Below are 13,546 nucleotides of genomic sequence, written 5' to 3'. Positions count from 1 at the left end.
TCCCTCCGGGACTCTGCTCTCCAGCCAAAGACCCTGCAGCACATGTGTTCCTGACTTTTATACAGTATCCCAGAATTCACTGAGGCAACCTGCCCTCTGCCAATCACAAGGTATCAAAAGCCTATGAACCCACTGGTCATGTTTCCTTCCACTGTCCAACATGCCTCCCTATTGGACCAGCGTGAAACACTCTTCAGACTGAATGAATCGCATACTGAGCACAATGAGCAGACCTCACTTACAGATCCTGCTCTCTGATAGGCAGAGAACAATATAGATTTACCTGCAGCTCCTCTGCTAAGCAGACAGAGCTCAAAACTATACTCTCTCACTAGCACCTACCTAGGAGGGTGCTACACATATCACATAGGTTTAGGTATCTGAATTATTAACCATAGCAAACGAGAAATCCAGGACAGAGTGTTTGTGGAAAATAACAAGTTAAAGCTCAACTCTGGGCAGATATACAGGGCTGGAGAGTAAGAGGAAGTTGCAGCACAAGGGGCCAATCAGTTCATGTGCTGACCGGAAGCATGTTGATAGGTGGAAAGAGCAGAGCGACAGAGAGATGAGTTCATCATTGTGCTGCTTTTCCTTTCACTGTCCAGTTACATGCTGGGTGGGTCCAGGATGCCCTGGGCTCAGAGGAGGCAAGGCAAAATGATGCTAGCCAGTAGACTGAGGACATCTAGTGATAGAAAAGGCTCTGCAAAGTTAATTTTCTGATTGAAGGTGAATATTGCAGCACAAGATGTTTTTGTTATTTTATCTTTCATTAGACTGTTCATTTCTATCTTCTTATTTTTGGCTAGAGTTCTGCTTCAAGAAGTAAATGTCTACTTTACAGTAAATATGTGCATTGCCCATGCAGGCCTGAGAAACGGGTTTATTCAACTGCCACCCTCCTCCAGTATACATTCCAAAGAGAAATACCCCATACTTTTAAGCAGGGCCGGGACAAGGGGTGGGCAGGAGGGGAAGTTACCCTGGGTGTAATGGTTTATTGCAGGGATGGGCGCCTTGGCCCTAACCCTAAGGGAAGGGCAGGGGCGCAGTTTGGCATCCTTGCCCTGGGCGCTGGATGACCTTGTCCCGGCACTGCTTCTAAGTATGGGTTGAGAATCTGACTCCTTACCCTGCCTCCCATATGATAGCGCTGGCACTTTGTTATTGGCTGCTTGGGCACCTAGTGCTATCACATGGAAGAAGGAAGATATTCATTAGCCCTGTGTAAACTCTGAATCATGACTTGGAGCTTACACATGGGGTGCAAAAGGAAGAGGAGTATGGTTGGTCTATGTTGTTGACTGGAAAGGCCAGTGGTTAGCTAAATGTGTTGCTTTAGCTTGCATGGAGAAATAACAGGTTCTCTTAAAGTTTAGCATAATTTCCCTTGGCATTATTTTGTTAATTTGCATTTATGTCTCTGGATCAAAGCATTTCCTCCAAAATGTTTATCATACATTTCCAAACGTACACAAGGTTTCTATTTATTTCAGCGCTACACAATAGCTTAAGCCATAGTAATAAATATCCATCATATATGATGTTGAACCAAAGCTGCTCCGGTCTTCTGCCATCTTTGCTCAATATGCTTTTACAGGAATTTTTTTTAACAGGAGATGAAAAAAAACAGATTACAGGCATACCCCGTTTTAAGTACACTCGCTTTACGTACACTCGCAAGTACGGACGCAGCCTGGTCAGCTTGGCATGGCACTACTCCCGGTTTTTAACATTGGCGTCTATGGGAAATCTTGGTCAGCTTGACATGGCACTACTCCCAAACCATAAGTGACAGGAATACAAAACTTAGGGAGCACCAAGAGGGGACCCAGGACTACAACATATCCTATTTGTGGCTGGCCAGCTTGCCTAGGTAATCTACCATGTCCTAGTCCTGGATCCCCTTAACATGCTCCCCAAGTTTGGTGTCCTTGTCACTTATGGTTCGGGAGCAATGCCATGTCAAGCTGACCAAGATTTCCTATGGAGTTAGTGTATTTACATGCATTAAGAAATGACAAAAAGCTATTGCTTCACTTTAAGTACATTTTCGTTTTACATACATGCTCTGGTCCCATTGTGTACTTAAAAGTGGGATATGCCTGTATATACATGTCTAAGATAAAATCTGACCAATTTATGTGTCTACTTTGTAATGGTTTTTATTTCCTCCATTGTAGTCCCAAGAACCATATGTTTTCAGCAAAGACGCTGTGGATGCGATACGAAAAGCTACACTAGCAAGATATATGCTGCTTCCCTATATGTACACATTGTTTTATAAATCTCACACGTCTGGGGAAACTGTGGTCCGAGCCCCATTTATGGAGTGAGTACCTTATCAGATTACGTTTTCGGCTTGTTTAGATGTGGGTTCATTACCTTCTGCTTTGTCTCCTTCAGGTTCCCTCATGACCAATACACATGGACAATTGACCGCCAGTTCATGTGGGGAGAGGCTCTTCTGATCACCCCAGTTGTGGAGCAGGGAAAAACCTCAGTGACAGGATATTTTCCTGCTGGAATGTGGTACAGTCCAGTCGGGGTGAGCTCTAATTTTATATACTATATTACAGGATAATAGGCTGGAAGATCTGTAATGAAACATGTTCCATAATGCAATGGCTATGTTGAGTTTCTTCCACAAACATACCTGTCAAAGAACCCTAGAGCCCTTGTACAGTATCTAAACAGGGGTCCCCTTGATGTCCCCAGATGTCCCATTGAACATCCTTGGTGGTTCTTCTCATCATGTACACTGTTAATTTTCAGCTCAAAGCAGTATGTTAACTCAAAAGACCTAGTAGAGTAGGAAAAAGCAGATTTCAAATCCCCATAGAAGCCACAGAGTGCACATATAAGACTTTATGGAAGTCAAAACCTTTACTTGGACAAAGGCAGGGCTTTTTTTCAGCGGGAACGCGGGGGAACGCAGTTCCGGCACCTCCAGCACCAAATGTATGTAATAGGAAGAGGTGTGCTGGAGGGTCTATAATAGCAAGGGGTGTGCTGGAGGGTCCATTGATGCTGGCTGCTGGGGGATCTATTTTTTTTTGTGTGAGGATCTGTTGTTGCTGGTGGTGAGGTAAATTGGGTGCTGGGGGATTTATGTTGCTGGTAGGGATCTATTGTTGAGGGAGAGGTCTGTTGTTGCTGGCTGCTTGAAAGTCGGTTGTTGCTGTTGGAGGGTCTATAGATGCTGGCTGCTTGGAGATCTATTGTTGCTGCTGGGAGTCTAATGTTGCTGGGGTGGATCTTTTTTTTGCTGGGGGTGCTATTTTGTTGTGGGTGGTCCATTGTTGCTGCGTGGGGGGGTCTATTGTTGTGTGGGGGAACAATTGTTGCTGGGGGGGATCTATAGTTGCTGGCTCCAGGGGATCTATTTTACTGCTTTTCTTGTGACAAGAACAAATTCCAAAAAATTTTTAGCACCACAAAACGATACTGGGGGCAGTACTGGAAGGTGGCTAAGAGGGGGACCAAGGGACAGTGCTAAGAGGTGGGTAGGGGGCGGAGACAAGGGAGGATTCAAAAGGGGGGAGTTCCGGCACCTATTCCTTAAGAAAAAAAAGCCCTGGACAAAGGTATTGTTTGGCAAAGGTTATGTCTAATATCTAGGCCAGCTTCATGTTCATTAATTCTGCTAATACAAAAAAGAATTCCAATAGTAAATGTATATAAAAGTTTTTATGGAATTAAAGAGCTGAGCATGCTTTGTCCCTATTAGATCCAAAAGATGATAAAAAGCTGGGTTTTTCAATTGGGGTCCTGTGGAAACGCTAGTTCTAAAGGGGTTCCAATGCCATTGTGGCAGATTTGTATTTGTCGAACATTGGTTTCACTTTTTCCCCTGCAGCTATCGCTATTTGATATCAGGACGAAGGGTACATTTCATGTGATGTCATCAGGAGGCCAGAACTGTAAGCATAGGCTTATAATTCCGGCTGTCTGGTGATGTCACACCAAGAGTCCCCATCGCCCTGAAACCATTCGCTGCCCAAAGTCCTTGTAAAAATATGGTCCCTGCCTGCGTGGTCCCTGGCACTTGCACAGTGGAAACCCCTCTCCTGTATAACCCATGCAAGGAGGAGGTCAGTGTGGGAGGTGAGAAGGTGCAGGTAGTGCACAGCCTGGTAGGTAAGAAAGGAAAGATAGGCCTCCTGTGACAGCTGAGGATTCCTGGGCAAGGGTAGTAAAAGAAAAGGAGATGGCCACCGGCTTCTGGCATATTTAGCTATTACACAGCATAAACATTTTTCTCTGAACACCAGTGCAAATCTAAAGGTTTTTATTTCTGAGCACCAATGCAAAGCTAAATGTTTTCTCTGAACACCAATGCAAAGTTGGTGTTTTGCACCCAGCTCTAATGCAGAGTGAGGTCTGCAGTGAGCACCATTGAAAAGTTATTGCTGTTATCACAGAACACGATTCAAATTCTGCTTTTTTTGTGACTTTGTCATTTATATTTTAGCATTTAGTTCTGTTTTAGTGTTTGTTGAATCTACATATTTATTGCTATATCTACAACTGATCACACTAATGTACCACAAGCTCGAGATCTTAAAATGTTTTCCAAGGTTCCTTGAGGTTGGATAGGCTAGGGATTGAAACACCCCTCAGTTTATTTATTGATTGTGTCCTATTGGAGAGATTCCTCTTCACTATTTAAAACACAACAGGAAGTGAAACAAAATTCCTACAAAGTGAAAAGAATTCCCTGCTTATCACCAAAACAGCTGTGCCCAGTGGAAGGTTTTTCTTTTCACTCTTGTTCCAGAGTCAGCTGTAAAAGTTCGGGTTTCCTATGCCTTTCTGTTTTTCTCCAGGACAAACAGGGCAATTTCTTTCACCAGAGACACATATATCGATAAAAACCTGGCAGAGGTTCTCCCCCTGCTCTATGATACCTAAAACAAAGAAGTGCCAATTCATATACTTTTAGCAGACGTTTTAGATCCATAACTACAGTGGGTACGGAAAGTATTCAGACCCCCTTAAATTTTTCACTCTTTGTTATATTGCAGCCATTTGCTAAAATCATTTAAGTTCATTCTTCTTCCTCATGAATGTACACATAGCACCCCATATTGACAGAAAAACACAGAATTGTTGACATTGTTGCAGATTTATTAAAAAAGAAAAACTGAAATATCACATGGTCCTAAGTATTCAGACCCTTTGCTCAGTATTTAGTAGAAGCCCCCTTTTGATCTAATACAGCCAGGAGTCTTTTTGGGAAAGATGCAACAAGTCTTTCACACCTGGATTTGGGGATCCTCTGCCATTCCTCCTTGCAGATCCTCTCCAGTTCTGTCAGGTTGGATGGTAAACGTTGGTGGACAGCCATTTTTAGGTCTCTCCAGAGATGCTCAATTGGGTTTAAGTCAGGGCTCTGGCTGGGCCATTCAAGAACAGTCACGGAGTTGTTGTGAAGCCACTCCTTCGTTATTTTAGCTGTGTGCTTAGGGTCATTGTCTTGTTGGAAGGTAAACCTTCGGCCCAGTCTGAGGTCCAGAGCACTCTGGAGAAGGTTTTTGTCCAGGATATCCCTGTACTTGGCCGCATTCATCTTTCCCTCGACAACCAGTCGTCCTGTCCCTGCAGCTGAAAAACACCCCCACAGCATGATGCTGCCACCACCATGCTTCACTGTTGGGACTGTATTGGACAGGTGATGAGCAGTGTCTGGTTTTCTCCACACATACCACTTAGAATTAAGGCCAAAAAGTTCTATTTTGGTCTCATCAGACCAGAGAATCTTATTTCTCACCATCTTGGAGTCCTTCAGGTGTTTTTTAGCAAACTCCATGCGGGCTTTCATGTGTCTTACACTGAGGAGAGGCTTCCGTCGGGCCACTCTGCCATAAAGCCCCGACTGGTGGAGGGCTGCAGTGATGGTTGACTTTCTACAACTTTCTCCCATCTCCTGACTGCATCTCTGGAGCTCAGCCACAGTGATCTCTGGGTTCTTCTTTACCTCTCTCACCAAGGCTCTTCTCCCCCGATAGCTCAGTTTGGCCGGACAGCCAGCTCTAGGAAGGGTTCTGGTCATCCCAAACATCTTCCATTTGAGGATTATGGAGGCCACTGTGCTCTTAGGAACCTTAAGTGCAGCAGAAATCTTTTTGTAACCTTGGCCAGATCTGTGCCTTGCCACAATTCTGTCTCTGAGCTCTTCAGGCAGTTCCTTTGACCTCATGATTCTCATTTGCTCTGACATGCATTGTGATCTGGAAGGTCTTATATAGACAGGTGTGTGGCTTTCCTAATCAAGTCCAATCAGTATAATCAAACACAGCTGGACTCAAATGAAGGTGTAGAACCATCTCAAGGATGATCAGAAGAAATGGAAAGCACCTGAGTTAAATATATGAGTGTCACAGCAAAGGGTCTGAATACTTAGGACCATGTGATATTTCAGTTTTTCTTTTTTAATAAATCTGCAACAATGTCAACAATTCTGTGTTTTTCTGTCAGTATGGGGTGCTATGTGTACATTCATGAGGAAGAAGAATGAACTTAAATGATTTTAGCAAATGGCTGCAATATAACAAAGAGTGAAAAATTTAAGGGGGTCTGAATACTTTCCGTACCCACTGTATACTGATTAATGCAACAGATTTCTTTCTGCTTCACCTTCTAAGGTCACAACAACCCTTTTTCCTCTATTTCCATTTTCTTATGGGAATCATCAAACATTGTGGCTTTTGCAGTGAAGCACTGTTGCTTCTTTCTTTTTTAATACACTATATTACCAAAAGTATTGGGACGCCTGCCTTTACACGCACATGAGCTTTATTGGCATCCCAGTCTTAGTCCATAGGGTTCAATATTGAGTTTTTCCATCCGTTGCAACTTTTAAAAGCTTCAACTCTTCTGGGAAGGCTGCCCACAAGGTTTAGGAGTGTGTCTATGGGAATGTTTGACCATTCTTCCAGAAGAGCATTTTTGAGGCCAGTCACTGATGTGGACGAACTGGTCTGGCTCGCATTCTCTGCTCTAATTTATCCCAAAGGTGTTCTATCAAGTTCAGGTCAGGCAGGCCAGTCAAGTTCCTCCATCCCAAACTCGCTCATCCGTGTCTTTATGGACCTTGCTTTGTGCACTGGTCCAAATCATTTGGTGGAGGGCAGAGTAGGAGGTGGGGTTGTTTTTCAGGGGTTGGGGCTTGACCCCTTAGTTCTAGTGAAGGGAACTCTTAAGGCATCAGCAAACCAAGACATTTTGGACAATTTCATGATCCCAACTTTGTGGGAAAAGTTTGGGGATGGTCCTTCCTGTTCCAACATGACTGCGCACCAGTGCACAAAGTAGGGTCCATAATGACATGGATGAGCGAGTTTGGGGTGGAGGAACTTGACTGGCCTGCACAGAGTCCTGACCTCAACCCAACAGAACACCTTTTGGATGAATTAGAGCGGAGATTGCAAGCCAGGCCTTCTCATCTAACATCAGTGCCTGAGCTCACAAATGCACTTCTGGAAGAATGGTCAAACATTCCCATAGACACACTCCTAAACCTTGTGGACAGCCTTCCCAGAAGAGTTTAAGCTGTTATAGCTGCAAAGGGTGGAACAACTCAATATTGAACCCTACAGACTAAGACTGGGATGCCATTAAAGTTCATGTGCATGTTAAGGCAGGTGTCCCAATACTTTTGGCAGTATAGTGTAACTATTGCTGTCTGAGCTTTCATTGGGAAATTTCCCCTTTTGTCTTGTAATATGTTCTAAGTCTCCTTCAGCCTATGCATACTAGGGATCGACCGATTATCGGCAATGCCGATATATCGGGGGCCAATATGCACTTTCCCCGATATATCGGAATCGGCCCCTGAGGTTACCGATATTGCCGATATTTCGCGAAAGTGCTTGTACCGGAGTGATGCCTGCAGCTAAAGGCATCACGCCGGTACCGGTGTCCATAGCCGACGGTCGGCTATCTTGTAATGACAACCGATGCAGCTGAGAAGCCGCTTGGCTGTCATTACAAGGAGCGGGAGCGGACGTCCCCCCTCCCGCCACCTTCCACGGCTCGCCCGGTTCTCCCGTCCCACTGTGAGACCCGGGCAACCAGCCTGCACGTCGGCCGAAGACCCGATCAAAGCCGCATTTGGCTCTGATCGGGTCTTCATGTAAAAACCCGGAAGTGATGTAATGACATCACTTCCGGGTACTCGGCGCCAAATAAAAAAATATGACAGCATTCAAAACAGCCAAACTTGGCGTTTTGAATGCTTTTAAGTGCAGAGGAGGGGTTTGGGGTATTTTAGACCCCCAGATCCCTCCACCACAGTACCTGTCAAGAAAAAAAAAATAACTTTTTTTAAATGTACAAAAATATCGGCCAATATCGGCCGATACCGATATTCAATGGCCAAAATATCGGTAACGGCTTTAAAAAAACAATATCGGTCGATCACTAATGCATACCTTTAAAACAAAACGCGTATTTTAATTTGCATGTTTATAAATTATGTATTTTCTTATTCTGTTATAAAATATCTACCCAGACATTTAAAAGCTTTATTTCTAAACTAATCCATACTCATCCTATCTAAAAATATTACAGGGTGCAGGATTTGAAAGCAAAGGTGAATGGAAAACCCTTCCAGCTCCCTTGGACACTGTTAATTTTCACATTAGGGGTGGCTATATCATACCAGCTCAGGTAAGTAGTAGATCTTTTTATTCTGATTCCCATAAAACATTTATACATTGGGGAAATAAAATAACTTTTTTTACAAACTAGTTAAGTTAAATTAAACCTGTTACAAAGACAGATCCTGACAAAAGTTTGAAGATATATGCACATTTCGACATTTTTTTTTTTTTATAAACTTATTTTTTATTAATTTCAATACAATTAATATCAATGCATATATACAAATGCCCCACATAGGGCGAACAATACATACATTCACCAAATCAAAACCCAGCCCGAAAGGAGTGGGGGAGAGGAAAAAATAAGTAAAAATTACTAGCTACATATAAAAATACATATAGAAATACCTTTGTTCCACCATGGGTCAATATACCCCAACCATACCCCTCTTCAAAATCTGCCCAGTCATTCTGATACTGTACATATATTATCAACCCAACAGCCCCTAACCTTATTAAACTTTTCCAATGTCCCCTGTTTATATACGTAGCTTTATACAATGAAAGTGTCCTATTTATCATTTCTTTCCAAGCATCTACTGTGGGTGGTCTAGATTTTTTCCATGAGAGTATTATTAGTTTCCTTGCATAGTAAAGTAGAAGTGTCAAAAGAGTACGGGTAGCCTTTTTATGGGCAAATCCATTCACTAATCCTAGAAGACATACCTCCACACCTGGCTGTAATGTATTATCTGTCACCTCGGCTATACATTCCATGACTCCCCTCCAAAAGACCTGAATCTCAACACATCCCCAAAAGATATGATCAAAATCTGCATAGGTGGCAGAACACCACCAACAATCTGGGGACTGCCCGGGATAGAGTTTCGCTAGCTTAGCCGGGGTATAATAGATCCTGTGTAGAAATTTGTATTGAATAAGTTGGTCTCTGGACGATACCAACCTAGACAAGTTAATATCTCATATGCATTTCGCAATTCACGTCATCAGGAAGTCATACAGCGGCCATTTTCTCTGTGTCTAATATACCCCCTTTTGTGTTCCAATTAGTTGGTGAATCGTATTTAGATCCTAGATTGGAATTTACGTTTATACATATCTGCTATTTACACTGGTTGATACCACTCCTATACATATAGTGGGATAATAATATACTATTTTATTTTGGAGTAAACTTTATGCAGCCTAATGCAAAACGACACTTCCTGTTTGTCACCGTACGTCTCCTATGGTCCGTTACAATCTTAAAATTTTGCTTACTACACCATCATTAAAAAATTATTTTATTACAATTGTAAAAATAATAAAAAATATTTCCATTAATCCTCCTTAGTATTAATATTAAATTGCCTCCTAATCACTTTATTACCCCTGTGGACATATCAAATACTGCTCACTATTTTTGGTTTATCTGTCCCTCTATTAGGTGAATAAAGGTACTGTAGCTAAGTTGAATTGCTTTGTATTATGCAGTTCCCTATATTGAATTAATGTTGTTTACTCAACTCCCTGTGGATATAGTTCACCTCTATTCTTAAGGTATAAGTCAATTTTCTTAGGTTTTTTGGACTATAAATCTACTATAATCTTGTTATTAGTGGCTACTTTCTCAGTATAATTTTGTCTATATCTATATTTATATTTTTAAGCAGATGGGGCTGTCTATAGGACTTATATTTTATTCTATTCTAGCTGTTAATGGCTCCTTCCTCAAAAATCATTTAAAAAGCATTTAAGGTCTATCTATGTTTAGGCCCATAGGGCTAAGGGTATTAACCTGGTATATCCAATGAGTTTAATTTTTTGATATTTGATTAAGCATATCGCTTCCTCTCCAGTATGGTTGCACTCTCTCTATCCCATAAAACCTCAACTTTGGATGGGTCCTTATTGTGTGTGGTTCTAAAATGTTTAGAGACACTATAATTTTTATATCCTCATTTTATGTTGTAGATATGTTAATTTATTCTTTTATATAAACATCTTGTGGTTCTTCCCACATGTCTCAAACCACATGGGCATATCAGTAAATATGTAATGTATTGCGTGCTACGAGTTATAAAGTTCCGTATTCTATTTTCTCTTCCATCAGTTGCTGTGAATGTTTCAACCTCTCTTTTTTTTAACCTGAAGTTGTTCTGTATCCTTTGCATTTCTCACATCTAAAGAACCCATCTCTGTAGAAATGTGGTTCCCTTTTTGGGAGGATTTATAACATTTTTGGCTATAAGATTCCTTAGGCCTGGTGCACGTCTGTAAATGAAGATGGGCTTTTTTGGGAGTATACCCTGAGATTTGCTACTGCATCCATTTAACCAAATATTGATGCGTTAGTTTATCAAAAACAGTTTCAACTATCACACTAGTTTTATGTTGCTTTCTTTTACTTTTTGCAAATGTTGCAAATTGTTAAAAGATAAAGTTCACCTTTGGGAACATGTTACATGTTCCACCCATGTTCAGGATGGAACATGTAACATGTACCCAATGCTGCAGTTGCTACCCGTTTCTCCCCTACAATTTTACAATACCTGGTTGATACTGTCTGTTCCTATCTTCCCCACTGATCAAGTTTATCATGGCTGCTGATCTTTGTTAGCATGGTCAGTTTATGTGCCTCGATCATCCTGCTCTCTCCTCAGCATCTCTAGCATCTAGTATCTCCTCGCCTCGCCTCCCTTAGCAATATTGAATTGGGCCATCTTTTGCAGCTTTAACAGCTTTAACTCTTCTGGGAAGGCTGTCCACAAGGGTTTATGACTGTGTCTATGGGAATGTTTGACCATTCTTCCAGAAGTGAATTTGTAAGGTTAGGCGCTGATGTTGAAGAGAAGGCCTGGTTCGCAGTCTGCACTCTAATTCATCCCAAAGCTGTTCTTTCAGGTTGAGGTCATCTCCCACGACCAGCTAGCACTGAAAAGATGATCAAACACAGTCTCAGTTAGATACAGAGTAAATGCCCTTTGCAGGCATGGACTGCAGGCCCCTTTCATAGTGTAGCAGAAAAAAGGTCTAAGTACCCAGCTGTCCTCCTCCTGTGGCTGCTGATCCCAGTACCACCTCTTCAGGCACTGCCAGCCCATCTTGCTGCAGCTGCCCTTTTCATCAGCCATCCTGGGTACTTCTCCACAGTCCTCCCAGACTGACTCTGCATCCAGTCCCTTCAGGCATGCCTCTCAGTCCTCTGATTGCAGCACTCACCAGCCCTCCTGACTGTCTTACTCCCTGGAGATTTGCCCAGCAGTGTTCTCCTGCTGTCCTCTCCTTGCTCCCATGCATCCTGGTCAGGATCCCTAAGTGTGTCATGAGTAGGGGTCCCTTTCGCACCTGAGCCCAGGCTTGAGTTCACCCCCTAGAAAAGGGAATTACCCTCAAAGGCCTCAAACAGCCATCTCCATCTTCCACCTGAACTCCACACTGTCCCAGTTGGGCTGACCCTGAATATTTAAGGGGGCCTACCGCCCGACATCCCATCTGTTGGGGATTGGTCAGGGCCCTCAGAACACTCCAGACAGCACCTTCTCCCCTTCAATCCCATCCTTCTGGAACCTTCTGCTTGTTTCTGGAAGTAGGGGGACACCTCAGAGATGCTGCCTCTGAGTCATACCAGCCCTCCCTGAGTCACTCAATTGACCCAGATTAAACAACACAGGCTTGGCTGCCAGCCAAGCCTGACAATTTACCTACTCTAGCAAGGCTAGGGGGTGCTACATGTATTCTATAAATCTCTGGGCAATTGTCAGCAGATATTTTTTGGGTTATGTGGTCAAATCCATCACAAAACGGAGGGGATATTTCTTCAACAGGGGCAACTGTATGGTGACAACTCTGGAAGTTTCAACGTGGGGCTCTTTACTTTTTAGTGTCAGTTCACACTGGGGCGGCACGACTCTGTACTACTTCGGGGGCGACTTGTGCATTCCCATGCACCACGACTTCGGAGCGACTTGCATGGACTTCACATAATGGAATTCTATGCAAGTTGCTCCGAGGTCGCCCCAAAGTAGTACAGGACCCTTTTTCTAAGTCGGAGCGACTTGTGTCGCTCCTATTAGAACGGGTCCTGTAGCAGTCAATGGACCGCGAGGGAGCGCGACTTGTCAGGCTGACAAGTCGCCTGACAAGTCGTATTAGTGTGAATCGAGTCTTAATGTACAAGAAAAATTGTCCCTAATGGTGGAGAAATAAGGATCCCATGCATTCTTCAGAGCCATTTGTTGTAATACATAGTGGAATGCGATCTGGATGCTGCATTGTAGAGCTGCACGAGTCTGGATAAAATGAGAATCGCAATTTTTTTGCTTTGAATAAAGATCACGATTCTCTACGCAACATCATCTTTCACATTATACAAAAAAAATCGGGCTAACTTTACTGTTGATATTTTAAAAAATTCATTAAAATGTATTTGTTTCCAAAAAATTGCGTTTGAAAAACCGCTGCGCAAATACAGTTTGACATAAAATATTGCAACGATCGCCATTTTATTCTCTAGGGTCTCTGCTAAAATATATATATATATATATATATATATATATATATATATATATAATGTTTGTGGGTTCTAAGTAATTTTCTGCAAAAAAATACTGATTTTAACTTGTAAGCAACACGTGTCAGAAAAACAGTGGGTCTTTAAGAGGTTAAAGAGGTTAAACTGACCTCATTTACAGACTGAAGTTCATTCCTTTGATCTAAAACATGGGTGTCCAACCTTTTGGCTTCTCTGGGCCACACTGAGTGTAGAGACATTTTCTCGGGCCGCAAATAAAATATACTGTATACTATAGTTAAGGTATATAAGTAATAAAACGCCACCGCGCCCTACCCACGCCATCGCACCCCCATCCCGCACTAATTTAGCACAAATGATCAAATGAAATGGAATCAGTATACAGAGTTTTACTTCTTCTGAG

The 13,546-nt window shown here is 42.5% G+C and overlaps 1 protein-coding gene across 1 annotated transcript in view; it reads left to right on the top strand.

Annotated features, from left to right (window-relative positions):
• The window catches only part of LOC309566551 (lysosomal alpha-glucosidase-like), a 133,583-nt gene that overhangs the window by 105,831 nt on the left and 14,206 nt on the right, over window positions 1–13,546 (top strand). Inside the window, exons 14-16 of the mRNA XM_082271732.1 lie at window positions 2,187–2,335; window positions 2,410–2,551; window positions 8,578–8,676. Of these exons, the coding sequence (XP_082127858.1) occupies window positions 2,187–2,335; window positions 2,410–2,551; window positions 8,578–8,676 (390 nt within the window). The remainder of the gene's footprint in view (window positions 1–2,186; window positions 2,336–2,409; window positions 2,552–8,577; window positions 8,677–13,546) is intronic.

The sequence above is a fragment of the Pelophylax lessonae genome (genome assembly GCF_965119305.1).
Source record: "Pelophylax lessonae genome assembly, chromosome: 11".
NCBI classification, from domain to species: domain Eukaryota; kingdom Metazoa; phylum Chordata; class Amphibia; order Anura; family Ranidae; genus Pelophylax; species Pelophylax lessonae.
This window is presented reverse-complemented; position numbering and strand designations above follow the sequence as displayed.